This window comes from Psittacula echo (genome assembly GCF_963264785.1).
Source record: "Psittacula echo genome assembly, chromosome: 5".
Lineage (NCBI taxonomy): Eukaryota > Metazoa > Chordata > Aves > Psittaciformes > Psittacidae > Psittacula > Psittacula echo.
Genome location: NC_137739.1, coordinates 45513540 through 45534216, shown reverse-complemented (window position 1 = coordinate 45534216; position 20677 = coordinate 45513540). Strand labels below are relative to the sequence as shown.

Genomic DNA, 20677 nt, shown 5'->3' with positions numbered 1-20677 from the left:
GAAGAATGCATTGGCAATATCAATCGTGGCATACCACTTGGCTGCCTTTGACTCCAGTTCATACTGAAGTTCTAGCATGTCCGGTACAGCAGCACTCAATGGTGGTGTGACTTCATTCAGGCCACGATAGTCTATTGTTAGTCTCCACTCTCCATTAGACTTTTGCACTGGCCATATGGGGCTATTAAAGGGTGAGCGGGTCCTGCTGATCACTCCCTGACTCTCCAGACTACGGATCAGTTTATGGATGGGAATCAGGGAGTCTCGGTTGGTGCGATACTGCCGCCGGTGCACTGTTGTGGTTGCGATTGGCACTTGTTGTTCTTCGACCTTCAGCAACCCCACAACAGAGGGATCCTCTGAGAGACCAGGCAAGGTGGACAGCTGTTCATTTTCCTCAGTCTCCAAAGCAGCAATACCAAAAGCCCATCGGTACCCTTTTGGGTCTTTGAAGTACCCTCTCCTGAGGTAATCTATGCCGAGGATGCATGGAGCCTCTGGACCAGTCACAATGGGGTGCTTTTGCCATTTCCTTCCAGTCAGGCTGATCTCAGCCTCCAGTACAGTCAACTCTTGGGATCCTCCTGTCACTCCAGAGATATAGATGGGTTCCACCCCTTGACAGCTTGACGGCATCAGGGTACACTGTGCACCGGTATCTACGAGAGCTTTATACTTCTGCGGGACTGATGTGCCAGGCCATCTGACCCACACAGTCCAGTAAATCCGATTATCCCCTACCTCCACCTGGCTGGAGGCAGGGTCCCTCTAACAGTCATCACAACGTTGGACACCTAAGTCGTGTTGAAAGGGATTATTCTTCGTTATCACAGGAGCTGGAGTAAAATCAGCTCTTCCGCTCCATCTGGGAACCTGCTCACCAGAGACTGAAGCCGCAGCTCTCATGGGATGATTAGTCTTGACCCTTGTTCCTATTTTCAATTCATGCACCCGTTCCTCCAAAGCTGAAGTAGGTTTTCCATCCCACTTCGTCATGTCTTCTCCATGATCCCGCAGGTAAAACCATAGGGTGGCCCGTGGTGTTTGCCTTCTATATCTTCTGTCTTGAACAATAGGACGTCTTTTGTTAACAGCTGAGACGTATGTTGGTACACGTGAGGAGCTGGATAAATCAGATAGATCGTCCCTCAATTGTTTGACATCCTGGGACAGTTTTTCCACAGCTGAGATGATGGAAGGGGTGAGATTGTCTTCGAACTCTCGGAGTTTGTGAATCATTTCATCCACTGTTGGTGTTACTATGTCACCCCAGGTTACCGTTGCCAATGAATGGGCATATGATGACGGTGCATTCCGTGTAAGTTTTCGCCACATGGGTCGTGTACATTCGACTTCATCTGGGTCTATGGGTATATCTCCGTTATTCGGTTTGGTGTGATAGATCATCTCTACGATGGCTGATTCCCTCAGAGACTGGATGCCTTTGTCTAAAGTAGTCCACTTGGCCGAACGACTCGTAACATCATCCTTGTATGGAAACCTTTCTTTCACAGCTGCCAAGAGCCGCCTCCAAAGACTGAGGGACTTTTTCTCTCTTGCAATTGCTTTGTCAATTCCCCCTTCTCTAGCAAGTGATCCCAGCTGCTTGGCTTCCGTACCTCCTAGTTTGTGACCATCGGCCCCATTGTCCCAGCATCGGAGCAACCAGGTGATGATGTGCTCCCCTGGTTGACGGGTAAAATCTTTTCGCATATTCCGTAGCTCGGTTGAGGTCCGAGGTCGAGAAGTCACCTCTTCTTCTTCTTCTTCATCATGGGATGATGACTCCTGATCAGGTGGTGGCCTGGGTGGTGAATACATTGTTTCTTCATCTTGCTTCACCCTTCTTGCCTCTTTTCTGCTTTTTCTCTTGCTTATGGGGGCAATCGATATTGGTACGAATTGGTCCTCTGGTTTAGCTGCAGTCATTATCACTGTGCTTTGAGTAGCAACAGTACTTGTCGCGGGGGGTGGTGTAGCTGCTGTGGTTGGGGCTGGGGTAGCTTTGCTGTCTGTTGCAGTTGAAGTTTGAGTAGTGGCTGTACTTGTCGCTGGGGTAGCTGCACTGTCTGTTGCAGTTGAAGTTTGAGTAGCGGCTGTACTTGTCGCTAGGGGTGGTGTAGCTGCTGTGCTCGGAGCTGGAGTAGCTGCGCTGTCTGTTGCTTCGCCCTCAGATCCAAGGACATTTCCTTCCTTTTGAAGGTGCTGGATAGTGTTGAACAAGGCCCGGTAAGCATAGGCCAAGCCCCAGCACGTTGACATGATTTGTCCCTCTCTGGTATGACCAGGATGACAGCACACCTCATTTAAGTGTTTTACTAATTCTTCTGGATTTTGCACTTGTTCGGTGGTGAAGTTCCAAAACACTGGAGGGGCCCACTGACCTAGATACTTGCCCATACTATCCCACACACCCTGCCACTCATGGCTGTCCAGCCTCGGGGAAAATCTCTCGGTCCCCCTATTTTGTCGTCTAACCCCAGACAAGGCCCAAACCCGACTCTGCTTAACTCTTGAGATCAGACGTAATGGTTGTGGACAAAACACACTCTGTATGCGTGCCAACATGGTGACCCCCATCACAATCAGCAAACAGGTCTCAACAATATTAAAAGGCCACTCAAAAACTTCAAAACTCTCAAACGATGCTGTAAACGGTCTGGAAGGGGCACTGGGAGGGTAAAAGAATGTCTCCTTCATAGGTTGACCACCCAGGAAGGAGAAAAAAGATGTATAGTTGCTAAGCATTTGTATTATATACCTCCCAAAGTATAAAGGTGGTGACCACACTGGGAACATAAGCCAGATCAGTTTCATGATCAATTTTTCTATTGTATTACAAGTCATTACCATAAAATATAATGAGACAATAACCTTAGCCCAAGCCCCACACTTGAAAAACACTAACACAGCAAATACCGGCTCTAAGTAACCTACGGCATATTGAGACTGTGAGATCAAAAACAACAACTTTGAGAGCCAATAAATCAGCATTGTGACAAGTGACTATCAATCCAAAACACTGAATGCTTATCACAAATACGATTAGACACACTCCGGTCAGATCTGTCGTTATCTCAACCCTTCGTGCCCCACGTTGGGCGCCAAAAGAACTGTCGTGGTTTAAGCCCAAGCTGTAAATCAGAACCACGCAGTCTACTGCCCCCCCCCCCCCCCCTTTCTTCCCTCCGCTTCTGGAGGGACGGGGAGGAGAATCAAAAGAATGCAGCTCCCACGGGTTGAGATAAGAACAGTTTAATAACTAAGGTATAACACAAATCACCACTGCCGCCACCAACAATAACAACGACAAGAGAAATAACAAGGGAAGAGAATACGATACCGCCCGCCGGAAAAGACAGCCCGACCGACCAGGGGACGTGCCCTTCCGGGTAGCTCCCAGTTCCATCCCCTGGCATGACGTGCCGTGGTATGGAACACCTCCTTGGCCAGTCTGGGTCAGGTGTCCTGTCCCCACTTCCTCCCGGCCCCTCCTCCTCCCTGGCAGAGCATGAGACTCACAAAATCCTTGGTCAGTCTAAACATCGGTGTTATCAGTTTTTTTTGTTCCCAAGCCAAAAGTCAAAAACACAGTACTGCAACAGCTACTAAGAAGGAAAAAAAAACAAAAAACTGACTGCCACTGCTGAACCCAGGACAGTTGGAAATGTAATTCTGTACACAGTTCTTCCTTGCAAAATTCACTTTTTTCTTCCATTGAACTATTTCTTAGGTCTGCTAGACAAAGAGGTTTTGGTGATAAAGACAAGGAAATACAAGCTAGTCATGCCAAAGGTCCATAAGATCTATCTACTACAATATTCCATTTCAAACAATGGTCCTAAATAAATATCTAGAATGAATAATAACAAGGAAAACAGGTATGTTGTTGTTTCAGCCTACAATTATTTTAAGACCAGCAGACTTCCTAAGTCAGATGTGACTTCACTGGTTTAAACACCACCACAGTTTTTTTTCGTCACTTATAAATAAAAAATAATAGAGAGGATCTGTACAATGATGCAGAGGTCTCTAGAAATCTAAGTTCTTTCAATGTTTATTGATTTAGAATTGCAGAATTGCTGCCAAAATTTGGTGTGTTGAAACAGTCTCAGAGAAAAAAACTTCCTATGTAATCGCAAACTGTAATCCATGATGGGTCCTTAAAAACTGAGTTTGTCACAAATGGTTTCTGGATAGATGGACAGATAATATATGCCTCACATATTAAACACCAGATGATCCAAATTTGGCAATGATTGCATGCCTGATGTCATTGTTATAAGATGCTTTTATATTGTTCTCTGTCAACAAAGCAGTAAACAAAGTTTCCACAAATTAATTTTGACATGTAGAAGGACATTTGTAGTTTATGCATTTTATGCATTTATACAGACACTTATGCATACATGGATAGGCCAAGTACACATACACCTGTCTAGAAGACACGAGTTTTCTTGAAGAGTATTTGTTCAGCCTCCTTGTAGAGCTAATTATCAAAACTACTACTTCTGAATTATTACAAAACAGATTGGGTTCTCATTCCATCAGATTTTTCACATCTGTCCCCTTAAGATTTTCACCTTATAGCATACTGCTTTTAAAAAATTCCAGTGTTCATAAAGATAACTTAGTAACTAACAAAAAGCAGCAATGCTACTGCCTGGATCAACGTTAAAAACATCTAGCATTTTCCGAAGTGACTATGTAAGGAAAGCAAATTAGTTTTCAACATGTTAGCAAAATTAGGAAGTTTTTTCTAATCTCTGGATTCCCCTATGAAAAGACCATTTTCGGAGAGGTCCATTCTGCCCTACAGGTCACTTCATGTAAATCTTCAGGAAAACTAAAAAGTCTATACGAACAATTCATTTGGTGAATGGCTCAGGAGCGCTTCAACATAATGTGAAAACGTGATAGGAGGGATAGAGTACTATAAATGTATCTTAGATTTTAGTGGCAGAAATACTGACAGAAATATGAAGTTGTACACAGTAGCTTTAAAGCAACCTCACCAATATATTCCTAGTGTTCTGTATCAAGGATGTTCTATCAAGGTCTAAGTTCTAGATCAATCTTGGGTCAACAACTAAATAATTTATTTTCTATTTAAAATTTTAGACAAGATCTTTATGTATGACTATGCAATACATAACCTTTAGATGTCACATGCCATCCACTTTGGATAAGGATGAGCTCTAACTTTGCTACCTGGCCTTGACACCAAGTAGTTGAATTTTTCTCAATCTAGTATCTGTGCTCTTAAAAAATAAATTTCCCATCCCAAAGTACAGAAGGCCAGTGCCCTAAAGTAGGATCTAGTATTTTAAGCTGCCGCACAGGTGTAAAACACAAATGCAATAATTTTCCCATGTCTTTGATAGCAAACACAAAAAATCCTATCCCCATAATTTTAGGTGAGATGTTCTGCTTTTAGCAGAATATGCATACAATGACTTGCACTAGGTACAACACAATAACAGCACAACCTTGAAAACCGATATAAAAAGTTGAACATTTTAGCATGTCATTTAATATATCAGATCTCTTTACTGGATAGTTTGGGTAGCAATAGCAAGCTTGCAAAGCCACTTCTGTGGCTCAAGACCAAATTTAGCTACTTTTATCCTTTTAAAATGTAATTTTAAATACACTCATGAAACACATCGGTATTTCATAATTGCTTATACATATTATAATCTGATTAATTTCCCCACGTAATAATTTAACCACTTTTTTTCTCTGAGAAGCAGCAGCGTAGGTCTGCTGCTTGAACTATTATACATGGCAAATTCTTTGTTTTCTTAACAGGAAACACATGAAATTTAAAGTGAAATTTTCCTCTTCTTTCATGTTGGTAAGTGTTTTCACATTTTTCACTTAGCCTAAATTAATTTAACTCGGTAGATAACCAAGTTCAATTTTTACAGTCTATTTCAGACAGCATCATGATATTTTAAAAGTATTTTTGTTTGTCCAAATTGTGTATGTTATATTTCATTAGTTAGTGATTGCAAAGCTTGATTTCAAAAGGACCAACATTTAAAAACACTTATGTACCTGCTTCATTCTCATTCAGCAAGCAGCTCTTAATGATTGTTTAGTTTCTACTCACACAATTAATTCTCCACAACTTTAGAGTAAATACCAATTACTCACATGTGTTATTAAGAAAATGCATCCTGGCATCTTCATTTGATCTTCTTCCACTTCTCTTAGATTTACACTACAAAATGTATCTCTATCTACCAGTACTGGAAACTCTGTTTTGGAAAACATCTGGAAAATGTGTGGACAATGCAGTATTTTAATAAATGGAATACTTAAAATCTTATCTTACCAGATGGAAAATCCTTAGTTTAAAAGCAACATATTTTACTCATGTCAGGGTTATGCTATGTCAGTGCAACGACTCCCAGCTAAGTGCTTAATCACCAGGGTTTCTCTTTCAATAGAAGAAACAATCCCATTTCAAGTAAGATTTTCTACAGTCCAGTTGACCCGTACTTGACCCTATTAGAATTTTTTCAAACTAGGGCATCACAGAAATTTGATGAACACATAACTACTAAGCACCTTTTAGTCCTAAGCGTTTACACAGCCACATTTAAAACTAATTATATATTCATTTTAATGCTGCTACCAGACTGTCTTTCTATTTCAGTTCTCTTTTGCCTTTTTATATTTCCACTTCGTTTTTTCTATAGTATTAAAAAAGGATTATGCAATATGATGTTCTGGTGAATACAGGACCTTTTCTACTCCCTAATAAATATTCAAAAATATTTTGCATACATCTTGTGAACAAGGCTTGTGAAATCATAATGTGATGACTTATGAACATTCATCTTTCCTATACTGAAGTATAATCTAGTCAACTGGATGATATAGCAAATCATTCTGACACGTTTATATCAATGCATATTTAAATAAGAATAAGAAAGAAATAGTCAAATTTATGTTAAAGACTTCTAAAGGCTTAACAAGTCAGCTTAATCTAATCCTCCTACTTCTAACACGTTCCGTGGTCTCAGCAAGGTGCCCATAATACTTTCATATGTTATGAAGGATTGCCTCTGAGAAGTTCACCATCAATAGTACACTTTGCTCAATAAAACTTTACATCCGGTCTTAGGATGACAGAAAGCTATCTGTCTCAAATTTGCATTACAAACCTTTAGCTTCTTTTGGCATCACTGGCTATAATGATTTCCAATAACCTGTTAAAATATGCAGAGTACACATATTCCTGGTTCTCATCTTACTGTGTCAGGTACAAATTTCTCTTAATTTTTTTGGAGAGTTTTAAATAAATGACAATTCCTTTGCACCAAAAAAGCGCTCATCTAATCAGAGGTTCATTTGAGAAGATCTGTGGCAGTATTTCCTCCTTTCACTGCAATGATTTTAATTTCTAATCAGAAAAAAAAAACAACCCACCTTTATTTCTTTTCCATGCTTTTGCTACAGGACACAATACATTATAAATCAAGATTTTACAAGAATTATTGAAGACTATTTGCTAATCTTATGACATGATAGAAGTCCATCAAAAATGCACTAAGACTGGAACAGTTATCCCTTCAAACATCTCTCTTGATTTCTGAGACATGATCATTTCTGTCTTTTCCATTATAGATACATCTGTCTGATGTGTTTCATATTAAAAATATTTGAATAGCAGTGTCTAACATTCCCTTCTACATTATTAATATTATCTTTCCTCAACAGACAATGCATCTGATAGTAGTTGAAGACTCCAAAAGGACAGACCTACTTGTGGGATTAACAGTGTCTAACACATGTCGGAGACAAACATGTCACTAACAGATCATCATACAGATGGTTAGCAACCAGCACTACCTGAGCTGAATTAATAAATGCCAACTGAAAAAATTGCTCTCTCAATATCATTCATCTTCTGTCAGCCACATTCAAGAAAAAAATATTTTTTAAAAGTCCATGTGTTAGGCCTGCAGATTTTTAAGTCAAGATCAGTACACTCCTGCTTTATCCTGTGTCCTAGTAAAATGCTATTCTGTGCTTGAAAGACATTTTTACCAACTATCTGATCTGTAGCATAGTAAATTCTGCTACCCATGCAGACATACCCAGCAACAGAAAGTAACCTTTGGAGACAGTAGGAATCAGCACAGAGGCATCCAAATGCTCAAAATATCAAGTCTACAAAGACATGTATGACCAAGTTTTGGCCGTGCTCAGAACTGACAAGACACAAACCAGTGCTATTATGGAAGCCAGTCCTGTTCCCTCTTGCGACTTGCCACATTCAGATTCATGCATTCAAGAAACAGAACAAGCTTACTGGAACTTGCCTAAATATATTATATGTATGTTTTGAATTCTTTTCAGGTAATGAATTAAAGTTCTGGATAATGGAAAACATGCTCTTTTTTCTCCCTTAGTCCTGAATCCAGATTTAGGAAGAAGGCTGACAAGCTAATGGGCTGTTGTAGATGAAACATGAGGACAGGCTCAAGAGAAAAACAGGAATACACTCCAAGAAACTGGAAGAAGCTGTGGTCATCAGAACTTAACATTCTCTGGTATCTTGGGCTGGTGTTACAGGCAGGCTAAAGTATCATGGGATTCAAAAGAAAGCTCTGACATTAGTTCTGGTATATTACACCCCTGAAGCACAGTAAAAGACATGCATATTTGTAGTAGTTCCGACAGTCAAAACTAAGGACTGCCAATAATAACTGAGAAGACAAAGAACAGACTATGCAATCTTGCTTATGGACACGGCCTAGGGGATACTGAAATGAATGGGAGTATCTTAGGAGACCTTTTATACAGTGCTTTTCAAACTGAGAGTTAATATATATGTGTGAGTACATTTTAAACAATGAAAAGTATAATTATTCTAACAGTACAAGATGAAATCAAGGACACAGTTCAGTCATATGCTGCATCCTTTGGGAAGCTGAGGAGGCTTCACTGGAGACTACATGCCTTTCAAGGCTCCAAGAACATATATTAGCAGAACACTTAAATATGTTCCTGTGTCTTAACATTATATTAACAAATAGTCTTCTCATTTTGAATCAGAAACAATATGTATATAATATTCTTAAATCAGACTGAAACTATCAGTAAGACACACTTCAGCAACAACTCTCTTAATTTGAGAAATTATTTACAAATATATTGCATATTTCTTCTTTCCATTACATGAACTTCCTGGAAATTTTTTGTAAGTAGAAAAAAAGTTATTTTAAAATTCTTCATCAATGAATTAGTGCTATGTGTAAATTTAATGTATTCTATATATTGCACAGATTTGCAAGAATGTATTTCTTCCTAGTGGGGATAATGATAAAATTACTATAATGACAGGAATTATTATGACACTGAAGAGATCTGAACACAACCAGTATTAATGTATGACAATCACAACAAATCTTTCTATGTCTATGCCACTGGTAATTTCACATGAATGGAATTTAAATGATTTTTTATGCACATAATTTATACATTATATTGAGCAATATATTTAATAAAGCAAATGAAATTTATCTGGAAGTAATTATTCTATGGCCTGAGAAATATCAGAAAGAAAGCAGGCAAAATGGTAATGTTAATCCCATGCCAGGAACATGTTTTATCAGGTTTCCTTTTAGCTCTTAAACAAGATGTAGGAAAAACAACAACATTCTGTCAGACTATATGTTCATTCCTTGCTTCCTGGATTAAATATGCTTATTCTATGCCACATTTTTATAGCTTTCAATTCCTGTACTTTAAATCTATTAAACAATGTCAAGTTGAATTTTCTTCAAAAACTGCTGCAGGTTAAGAAAAAAAAAAACAACCGGACAGTAAAATATTTGAGGGCTAACACTTATGTTGGCTAATTGATATGGATTAGTTGTGGCCTGCAAGGATTTTTAAAGTGCATGCATGTTTGAGATAAATATAGACTAAAGATCTGATTGTGGTCCTTCTCAAACTGATTACAAAGTTCGTCTGATTTCAATACAAGTATAGTCTATCAGTTTTGTAGGCCTGACATATAAAATAAGCTTTTGTGCTCTTGCATAATGTTAGTTTTCCCAAATAGAGCATAGCCAAAATAGAGCTGTACAACATAAGAAATAAGTTATAGTTGCAACATTATATATATATATTTATATATATATACACACACAGAGTATATTTTATATATATATATTTCTGGATTCTTTTTACTAGGTAATGGAATGAGATTTTGAAAATAAACATTGGGAAAAAAACAGTAAATTTGGTTGGTTAGCAAGTTCTATTTAAATAAATTGGTGAGAAAACAGCACAATTTCAAAACTGGACACTCTCTAATCTAGAGGATACAACACCATTTCCTTGTTGTAAAACATTAATATTTCATTATTTATTCTCAAAAGAGTGCCTTTTAGCATGCAGAATTTGTTTATTTGAACATAGCTCTAGACAACGACAAAAAAGTCTACCAAATGGACAACTGTTCAAAGATTTTTATGCAAAAGATTCATTCTCCCTATGTTTGACCCTGCTGGCCATACTATTTCTGATACAAGGCAGGACACTATTGACCTTCTTGTGCACCTGTCCGTGAAAGGCACCTCTAAAATGCTTTCTTCCAATGAAACCTTATGTAGAAGTAAACAAATATTACCTTATTATTAGTATTAACACCTGGTTCCTGTCATCATTAAGTCTTACCTATTTGTAGTGTTCCAGCATCAAAGATATCATCCTTGAAGAAAGCTCTAAAAGACAAAGGACTTGCACTGCAGTCTTCTGAAAGTTTCTCAACAGCTTGTCTAAACATATGAACTAAGTCATGAAGAGGTCCATCTAAATCAAGCTGGGAAGCGGATGGTGAAATCAAGCTGAGACGTACAGAGACTGATGCACAAGATGCAGAACTCGACTCCACAGTTTCACACTCAATTTGGAAGCCCTCTGACAACATCTTCATTGCAAAATGTTTTCTTTGGAGTGGATCATCAATTACTGCAACAACATGCCATTCAATGGCAGCATCTCTGGGTAGGTGAGATATTACAACCACAGTAAGCAACCCACACACTGCAGTTGCATCACGATATGTCTCTGAATCTTCAACCTAAAACATAAACAAAATATTGCGCATATTACAGTGCTAGTAGAAATTAATGTTGCTCTTATTCAGCTGATAAATTCAAAAAAGTATGTGCAGTAGTTATTTCATGGAGACTTCTTCCCCTAAACTTTCCTTCTTATTGAAAAGTCATCTTGAGCAATTACAAACTTGCCTGACAGTTAATATCTGCCCATTTTTGCAGTCTCAAAATACTACTACACCTGTATATTTTAAGACAGTGTATTTTGCACTCATTCTGCAATCACAAAAATGTATTTTTGCACACCAAAAGTCTTTTATCAGCACTGGTCTTTGAAGAATAAAAATGATAAATACTACTGAAACTACAGAAATGAGTTAGTAAAGCACCTAAGATTTATTTAAAAGTTGGAGTACTAAAGATACAGTTCAGATACAGCAAAGATACGGTTTAGATAGTTTTGAACAGCACAATGATCTTGAACAAAACCTCTTAGAAGATAAAATGTTTTCTTAATAGCAGAGCTCATTTAGGAAGTATATTTGTTTCCACATCAACCAGCACATCTAATTAGCTAACTAGGCAAGCTAACTCTGAGTAACTGAGTTCCATTTCTTCTGATGGCATTAAAGAAGCGGGACATGCTTTCTGCTTAATTCTTTGTAAAAAATTTAATATAAATTGCACTGTAGCATGTTAACAGGTATAGGAAGTGAATATACTGCATAAACCAGCATTACCTTGGAATCTTAACAAACCTAGTACGAGTTCATAAAAGAATTATATTGTTCCTGTATTGCTACTATGTATTCAATTCATTTTCATCTGAATATAACCAAAACCAACCTGAGACCTTTCAACTAGGAGCAATACATTGCAATGGGTTGATTCCATCCAGCAGCTAAGCTCCACACAGCTGCTTGCTTACTTCTCCCCTCCCCAGTGGCACAGGTGAGAAAACTTGTGGATCAACATACAGATGGTTTAATAAGTGAAGGAAAAAGGAAGAAAGAAGAAAAAACCAAGTAATGCAAAGGCTATTACTGAAAACCTTCCCACCAGCAGACTGATACCAAGGTAGACTGTGAGCAATGACTACCCTCCCAAAGGTCCCTCCCCTTAGTTTTTATGGCTAAATATGATGTTATATTGAATGAAATACTCCTTTGGTCAGTTGGAGTCAGCTGCTCCAGCTGTGTCCCCTTCCAACTTCGTGTGCATCCTCAGCCTACCCACTGATGGGGTGGTGTGACAAGCAGATGCTGTGTGAGCACTTTTCAGCAATGGCCGGAAACCCTGGTGCATTATCAATGCTGTTTTGGTCACAAATGCAAATCATACAAGTTGTTATTGAAGAAGGTTAACTCCATCCCAGCCAAAACCAGTACACACATTTAGGTCTGCTGTTATCTTATACTTAAATGCACGTACGTATACTCATATAATGTATATAACAAGGTCTATTTATGGAAATCAACCCCATTTTATAATATACATACTCCCAAAAAGTGTACATCAACATACTCTGAATATACTTTTTTTTTTTTTAAATAAAATTTTGAAATCCTTATTCTGGGTGGCTGATTATTTTAATTCTTACAGTACCTTTTCTTCTTACAGTACTTTTTCCTCCATTTATATGGAGAGACAATATATTAAGCATTTTTAATATTAGTGACTGACACCATCTTTGTGTACACAGACAGCTTTTTTATATACCAATTTGCTTACACCACAGTATATACTGGTAATATTGTCTACTGCCTGACCTCTGCAAGGAAAAATAATAATAAGACAAACCTGTTTTTGCCTGAAGTTGATAAGGCCATATAACTCACAGTACTTTCAATTCACAAGCTCAATTTTCATCCACTCGCTCTCAGCTTTGAGAGGGAGAAATAATGACAGGTTACAGGCACTTTATTTCAAAATTCACTCACAAAGTTATTGACAAGCATTTTGCACAGAGTATCTTTGATGCTTGACCCTTGTGAGCTGTTCACATGAAAAATGCACTTCTGTATTAACCATAGTGGAGCCTAATTCTATACCAAACATGCAGCAATTGCTTTAGCATTTCTGTTTTTGATATGGGAACAAAAATAGGGATAATTTGTCTCAAATTGCAGTCATAATAAAACCTCACTGAGTACTGTTTGCTTTCAGTACTTTCATTAGGCTAGCCGGGCTGTTATTAAGGTACCAACACATAAATGTTATATTAGCACTTAACAAGAGGAGAACAGTATTCTCCTCTAGGAGATGAATTCTAACCTTGTCAATTTAATTCTGCTCTGAGTGCTGTAAAATAGTTTGAAAAGATGAAATACTGGAGCTTTGCACTGAGATTAAAAAAAAGTCATGCTCATTGAGGCTTAAAGGCCACTGTGCTGGCCCAAGGTGCTGAGGTACTGTTTAGAAAAAGAAATCTAAAGCAGCTATCTCAGGTCACATCAAGCACTGAAACAAACTTTTCTATTTCCATGTACTTGTCTTAGGTTGTTAAATCAATTACTCACTATTTCTGCTTGCCTTCAGCTGCCATTTAGAATATGAAGAATTACTTGAAAATTAAGGCCAGAAGAAAGTACATTTCCAAATTTAGCAAAGGAGAATCATTCTGTGTGAAAGACCTGTATGGTACCATAGTACTCGTAACCTTTAACTTCAGTGTTTGCAAAAAGCGCAACTGATGGAGCTACTAGGGACTAATAATCTTTCATTGGCTGCTACAGAATCTTACAGAAATACTCCTAAGAATGACCTCTCCTAACTTATTGTCGTGGTTTAAGCCCCGGCTGTAAATTAGAACCACGCAGTCTACTTCCCCCCCCCACTCCCCAGAGGGATGGGGAGGAGAATCGAAAGAATGTAACTCCCACGGGTTGAGATAAGAACAGTCCAGTAACTCAGGTATAACACAAATCACTACTGCTGCCACCAATAATAATAATGATAAGAGAAATAACAAGGGAAGAAAATATGATACCGCTCGCCGGAAAAGAGCCCGACCGAAAAGAGGACGTGCCCTTCCGGGTAGCTCCCAGTTACATCCCCGGGCATGACGTGCTGTGGTATGGAATACCTCTTTGGCTAGTTTGGGTCAGGCGTCCTGTCCCTGCTTCCTCCCGGCCCCTCCTCCTCCCTGGCAGAGCATGAGACTCACAAAGTCTTTGGTCAGTCTAAACATCAGTTGTTATCAGCTTTGTTCCGAGGCTGAAAGTCAAAAACACAGTGCTGCAACAGCTACTAAAAAGGAGAAAAACTGACTGCTACTGCTGAACCCAGGACAGTATCCACCCCTTATTCCATACCATTCACGTCATGCTCAGATCCCACATTTTCCATATACCCTCACTCTCATTTCAGTGCACTGTTATCTTAGTGCACGGACCAATTCCTATAAAGCTACTGAGTCCGTTCGGTTCATGATGTTGGGCTCCATCTCTTGTAACAGTCTTTCAGGGCAGGAGAGGCTGTGTGCAGTGTTGGATCGTTGTCTGCTGATGCTGATCGTTCCTTCACTGTAGAACTCATCCGGTTCTATCAAAGTTCATTCTCTGTTGGGATGATGGTCAGAGGGAAGTCAGGGCCAGTCGCTGGTGCCCTGCAGACTTCTAGTTGATGGCTATAGCAGGCAACAGCGTACAATTGAGTTCATTGTCTGTTTTCCCCTAAAATCAAATCCCCTTGAGGTACGCATCGGACTTCCCCATCTTCCCGCATTACCCACCAAGTATATCCAGGTCCCTGAGCAAAAGCAATCCCACGAGTGGGTTTGCCTTTACCTGAAGCAGGAATAACCCAGACTGTCTTCCCCAGCAAATTCTTCATGTGCACCACAGGAACTTTGTCCCCCTCTACAATATGTAAAAGTTCCGACTGGGCTGGGCCAGCCCTGTTGGCAGATCCTCTGGTGTTGACCAACCAGGTGGCCTTTGGTAAGTGTGTATCCCAATGCTTGAAAGTTCCCCCACCCATTGCTCTCAGTGTAGTTTTTAACAGCCCATTATACCGTTCGATTTTCCCAGAGGCTGGTGCATGGTAGGGGATGTGATATACCCACTCAATGCCATGCTCTTTGGCCCAAGTGTCTATAAGGTTATTCCGGAAATGAGTCCCATTGTCTGATTCAATTCTTTCTGGGGTGCCATGTCGCCACAAAATCTGGTTCTCAAGGCCCAGGATAGTGTTCCGGGCAGTGGCGTGGGGCACAGCGTATGTTTCCAGCCATCCGGTGGTTGCTTCCACCATGGTAAGCACATGGCGCTTGCCGTGGCGGGTTGGTGGGAGTGTGATATAATCAATCTGCCAGGCCTCCCCATATTTGTACTTCAGCCATCGTCCTCCATACCAAAGAGGCTTTAACCGTTTGGCTTGTTTAATTGCAGCACATGTTTCACACTCATGAATAACCCGGGCAATAGTGTCCATTGTTAAGTCCACCCCTCGATCACGGGCCCATCTGTATGTTGCATCTCTGCCCTGATGGCCTGAAGTGTCATGGGCCCACCGAGCCAAAAATAATTCACCTTTATGTTGCCAATCTAAGTCCATCTGAGCCACTTCAATCTTAGCAGCTTTATCCACTTGTTGGTTGTTCTGGTGTTCCTCAGTGGCCCGACTCTTGGGTACATGGGCGTCTATATGGCGTACCTTCACCACCAGGTTCTGCACCCGGGCAGCGATATCTTGCCACAGTGCAGCAGCCCAGATGGGTTTACCTCTGCGTTGCCAGTTGCTCTGCTTCCATTGCTGCAACCACCCCCACAGGGCATTTGCCACCATCCATGAGTCAGTATAGAGATAAAGTACTGGCCACTTTTCTCGTTCAGCAATGTCCAAGGCCAGCTGGATGGCTTTCACCTCGGCAAACTGACTCGATTCACCCTCCCCTTCAGCAGTTTCTGCAACTTGTCTTTGAGGACTCCATACAGCTGCCTTCCATCTCCGATGCTTTCCCACAATACGGCAGGACCCATCAGTAAACAAGGCATACTGCTTTTCACTTTCTGACAGTTTATTATATGGTGGGGCCTCTTCAGCACGCATCACCTCCTCTTCTGGTGACATTCCAAAATCTTTGCCCTCTGGCCAGTCCATGATGACTTCTAGAATGCCTGGACGACTGGGATTTCCTATTCGAGCTCGTTGTGTAATTAGTGCAGCCCATTTACTCCATGTCGCATCGGTTGCATGATGTGTAGAGGAGACCCTGCCTTTGAACATCCAGCCCAGAACGGGCAACCGGGGTGCCAGGAGGAGCTGTGCTTCAGTGCCAATCACCTCCGAAGCAGCTCGAACCCCTTCATAGGCTGCCAGTATCTCTTTCTCAGTTGGGGTATAGCTGGCCTCAGATCCTTTGTATCCCCGACTCCAAAAGCCGAGGGGTCGACCTCGAGTCTCCCCTGGAGCTTTCTGCCAGAGGCTCCAGGTAGGACCATTCTCCCCGGCTGCGGTGTACAGTACATTTTTTACATCTGGCCCAGTCCGGACTGGTCCAAGAGCTACTGCATGAACTATCTCACGTTTAATTTGCTCAAAGGCTTGTTGTTGCTCAGGGCCCCATTTAAAATCGTTCTTCTTCCGGGTCACATGATAGAGAGGGCTTACAATCGAACTGTAATTTGGGATGTGCATTCTCCAGAACCCCACAGCACCCAAGAAAGCTTGTGTTTCTTTCTTATTAGTTGGTGGAGACATTGCTGTTATTTTGTTGATCACATCTGTAGGGATCTGGCGACGTCCATCTTGCCATTTTATTCCCAAAAACTGAATCTCCTGTGCAGGTCCCTTGACCTTACTCCGTTTTATGGCAAAACCAGCTTTCAGCAGGATTTGGATTATTTCCCTCCCTTTCTCAAAGACTTCTTCCGCTGTATCACCCCACACAATAATGTCATCAATGTATTGCAGGTGTTCTGGAGCTTGCCCCTGTTCCAGTGCATTCTGGATCAGTCCATGGCAAATGGTAGGGCTGTGTTTCCACCCCTGGGGCAGTCGGTTCCAAGTGTACTGGACGCCCCTCCAAGTAAAAGCAAACTGTGGCCTACACTCTGCTGCCAAAGGAATTGAGAAGAATGCATTGGCAATATCAATCGTGGCATACCACTTGGCTGCCTTTGACTCCAGTTCATACTGAAGGTCTAGCATGTCCGGTACAGCAGCACTCAATGGTGGTGTGACTTCATTCAGGCCACGATAGTCTACTGTTAGTCTCCACTCTCCGTTAGACTTTCGCACTGGCCATATGGGGCTATTAAAGGGTGAGCGGGTCCTGCTGATCACTCCCTGACTCTCCAGACTGCGGATCAGCTTATGGATGGGAATCAGGGAGTCTCGATTGGTGCGATATTGCCGCCGGTGCACTGTTGCGGTCGCGATTGGCACTTGTTGTTCTTCGACCTTCAGCAACCCCACAACAGAAGGATCCTCTGAGAGACCAGGCAAGGTGGACAGCTGCTCATTTTCCTCAGTCTCCAAAGCAGCAATACCAAAAGCCCATCGGTACCCTTTTGGGTCTTTGAAGTACCCTCTCCTGAGGTAATCTATGCCGAGGATGCATGGAGCCTCTGGACCAGTCACAATGGGGTGCTTTTGCCATTTCCTTCCAGTCAGGCTGATCTCAGCCTCCAGTACAGTCAACTCTTGGGAACCTCCTGTCACTCCAGAGATATAGATGGGTTCCACCCCTTGACAGCTTGACGGCATCAGGGTACACTGTGCACCGGTATCTACGAGAGCTTTATACTTCTGTGGGACTGATGTGCCAGGCCATCTGACCCACACAGTCCAGTAAATCCGATTATCCCCTACCTCCACCTGGCTGGAGGCAGGGTCCCTCTAACAGTCATCACAACGTTGGACACCTAAGTCGTATTGAAAGGGATTATTCTTCGTTATCATAGGAGCTGGAGTAAAATCAGCTCTTCCGCTCCATCTGGGAACCTGCTCACCAGAGACTGAAGCCGCAGCTCTCATGGGATGATTAGTCTTGACCCTTGTTCCTATTTTCAATTCATGCACCCGTTCCTCCAAAGCTGAAGTAGGTTTTCCATCCCACTTCGTCATGTCTTCTCCATGATCCCGCAGGTAAAACCATAGGGTGGCCCGTGGTGTTTGCCTTCTATATCTTCTGTCTCGAACAATAGGACGTCTTTTGTTAACAGCTGAGACGTATGTTGGTACACGTGAGGAGCTGGATAAATCAGATAGATCGTCCCTCAATTGTTTGACATCCTGGGACAGTTTTTCCACAGCTGAGATGATGGAAGGGGTGAGATTGTCTTCGAACTCTCGGAGTTTATGAATCATTTCATCCACTGTTGGTGTTACTATGTCACCCCAGGTTACTGTTGCCAATGAATGGGCATATGATGACGGTGCATTCCGTGTAAGTTTTCGCCACATGGGTCGTGTACATTCGACTTCATCTGGGTCTATGGGTATATCTCCGTTATTCGGTTTGATGTGATAAATCATCTCTACGATGGCTGATTCCCTCAGAGACTGGATGCCTTTGTCTAAAGTAGTCCACTTGGCCGAACGACTCGTAACATCGTCCTTGTATGGAAATCTTTCTTTCACAGCTGCCAAGAGCCGCCTCCAAAGACTGAGGGACTTTTTCTCTCTTGCAATTGCTTTGTCAATTCCCCCTTCTCTAGCAAGTGATCCCAGCTGCTTGGCTTCCGTACCTCCTAGTTCGTGACCATCGGCCCCATTGTCCCAGCATCGCAGCAACCAGGTGATGATGTGCTCCCCTGGTTGACGGGTAAAATCTTTTCGCATATTCCGTAGCTCGGTTGAGGTCCGAGGTCGAGAAGTCACCTCTTCTTCTTCTTCGTCATGTGATGATGACTCCTGACCAGATGCTGTCCTGAGTGGTGAATACATTGTTTCTTCATCTTGCTTTACCCTTCTTGCCTCTTTTTTGCTTTTTCTCTTGCGTAGAGGGGCAATCGATATTGGTACGAATTGGTCCTCTGGTTTAGCTGCAGTCATCACTGTGGTTTGAGTAGCAACAGTACTTGTTGCTGGGGGTGGTGTAGCTGCTGTGGTTGGAGCTGGGGTAGCTTCACTGTCTGTTGCAGTTGAAGTTTGAGTAGCGGCTGTACTTGTCGCTGGCGGTGGTGTAGCTGCTGTGTTTGGAGCTGGGGTAGCTGCACTGTCTGTTGCAGTCGAAGTTTGAGTAGTGGCTGTACTTGTCGCTGGGGGTGGTGTAGCTGCTGTGCTCGGAGCTGGAGAAGCTGCGCTGTCTGTTGCTTCGCTCTCAGATCCAGGGACATTTTTTTCCTTTTGAAGGTGCTGGATAGCGTTGAACAAGGCCCGGTAGGCATAGGCCAAGCCCCAGCACGTTGACATGATTTGTCCCTCTCTGGTATGACCAGGATGACAGCACACCTCATTTAAGTGTTTTACTAATTCTTCTGGATTTTGCAGTTGTTCGGTGGTGAAATTCCAAAACACTGGAGGGGCCCACTGACCTAGGTACTTGCCCATACTATCCCACACACCTTGCCACTCATGGCTGTCCAGCCTTGGGGAAAATCTCTCGGTCCCCCTATTTTGTCGTCTAACCCCAGACAAGACCCAAACCCGACTCTGCTTAACTCTTGAGATCAGACGTAATGGTTGTGGACAAAACACACTCTGTATGCGTGCCAACATGGTGACCCCCATCACAATCAGCAAACAGGTCTCAACAATATTAAAAGGCCACTCAAAAATTTCAAAACTCTCAAACGATGCTGTAAACGGTCTGGGAGGGGCACTGGGAGGGTAAAAGAATGTCTCCTTCATAGGTTGACCACCCAGGAAGGAGAAAAAAGATGTATAGTTGCTAAGCATTTGTATTATATACCTCCCAAAGTATAAAGGTGGTGACCACACTGGGAACACAAGCCAGATCAGTTTCATGATCAATCCTTCTATTGTATTACAAGTCATTGCTACAAAATACAACGAGACAACAACCTTAGCCCAAGCCCCACACTTGAAAAACACCAACACAGCAAATACCGGCTCTAAGTAACCTACGGCATATTGAGACTGTGAGATCAAAAACAACAACTTTGAGAGCCAATAAATCAGCATTGTGACGAGTGACTATTAATCTAAAACACTGAATGCTTATCACAAATACGATTAGACACACTCCGGTCAGATCTGTCGTTATCTCAACCCTTCGTGCCCCACGTTGGGCGCCAAAAAGAACTGTCGTGGTTTAAGCCCCGGCTGTAAATTAGAACCACGCAGTCTACTTCCCCCCCCCACTCCCCAGAGGGATGGGGAGGAGAATCGAAAGAATGTAACTCCCACGGGTTGAGATAAGAACAGTCCAGTAACTCAGGTATAACACAAATCACTACTGCTGCCACCAATAATAATAATGATAAGAGAAATAACAAGGGAAGAAAATATGATACCGCTCGCCGGAAAAGAGCCCGACCGAAAAGAGGACGTGCCCTTCCGGGTAGCTCCCAGTTACATCCCCGGGCATGACGTGCTGTGGTATGGAATACCTCTTTGGCTAGTTTGGGTCAGGCGTCCTGTCCCTGCTTCCTCCCGGCCCCTCCTCCTCCCTGGCAGAGCAT

At 41.9% G+C, this 20677-nt stretch overlaps 1 protein-coding gene across 3 annotated transcripts in view; it reads right to left on the bottom strand.

Annotated features, from left to right (window-relative positions):
• The window catches only part of DPH6 (diphthamine biosynthesis 6), a gene marked incomplete at both ends in the record, with an annotated part of 219439 nt that overhangs the window by 38322 nt on the left and 160440 nt on the right, over positions 1-20677 (bottom strand). For all 3 annotated transcript variants that reach the window (XM_080619967.1, XM_080619968.1, XM_080619969.1), the window contains one exon: positions 10702-11107. In XM_080619967.1, the coding sequence (XP_080476093.1) occupies positions 10702-11107 (406 nt within the window). The remainder of the gene's footprint in view (positions 1-10701; positions 11108-20677) is intronic.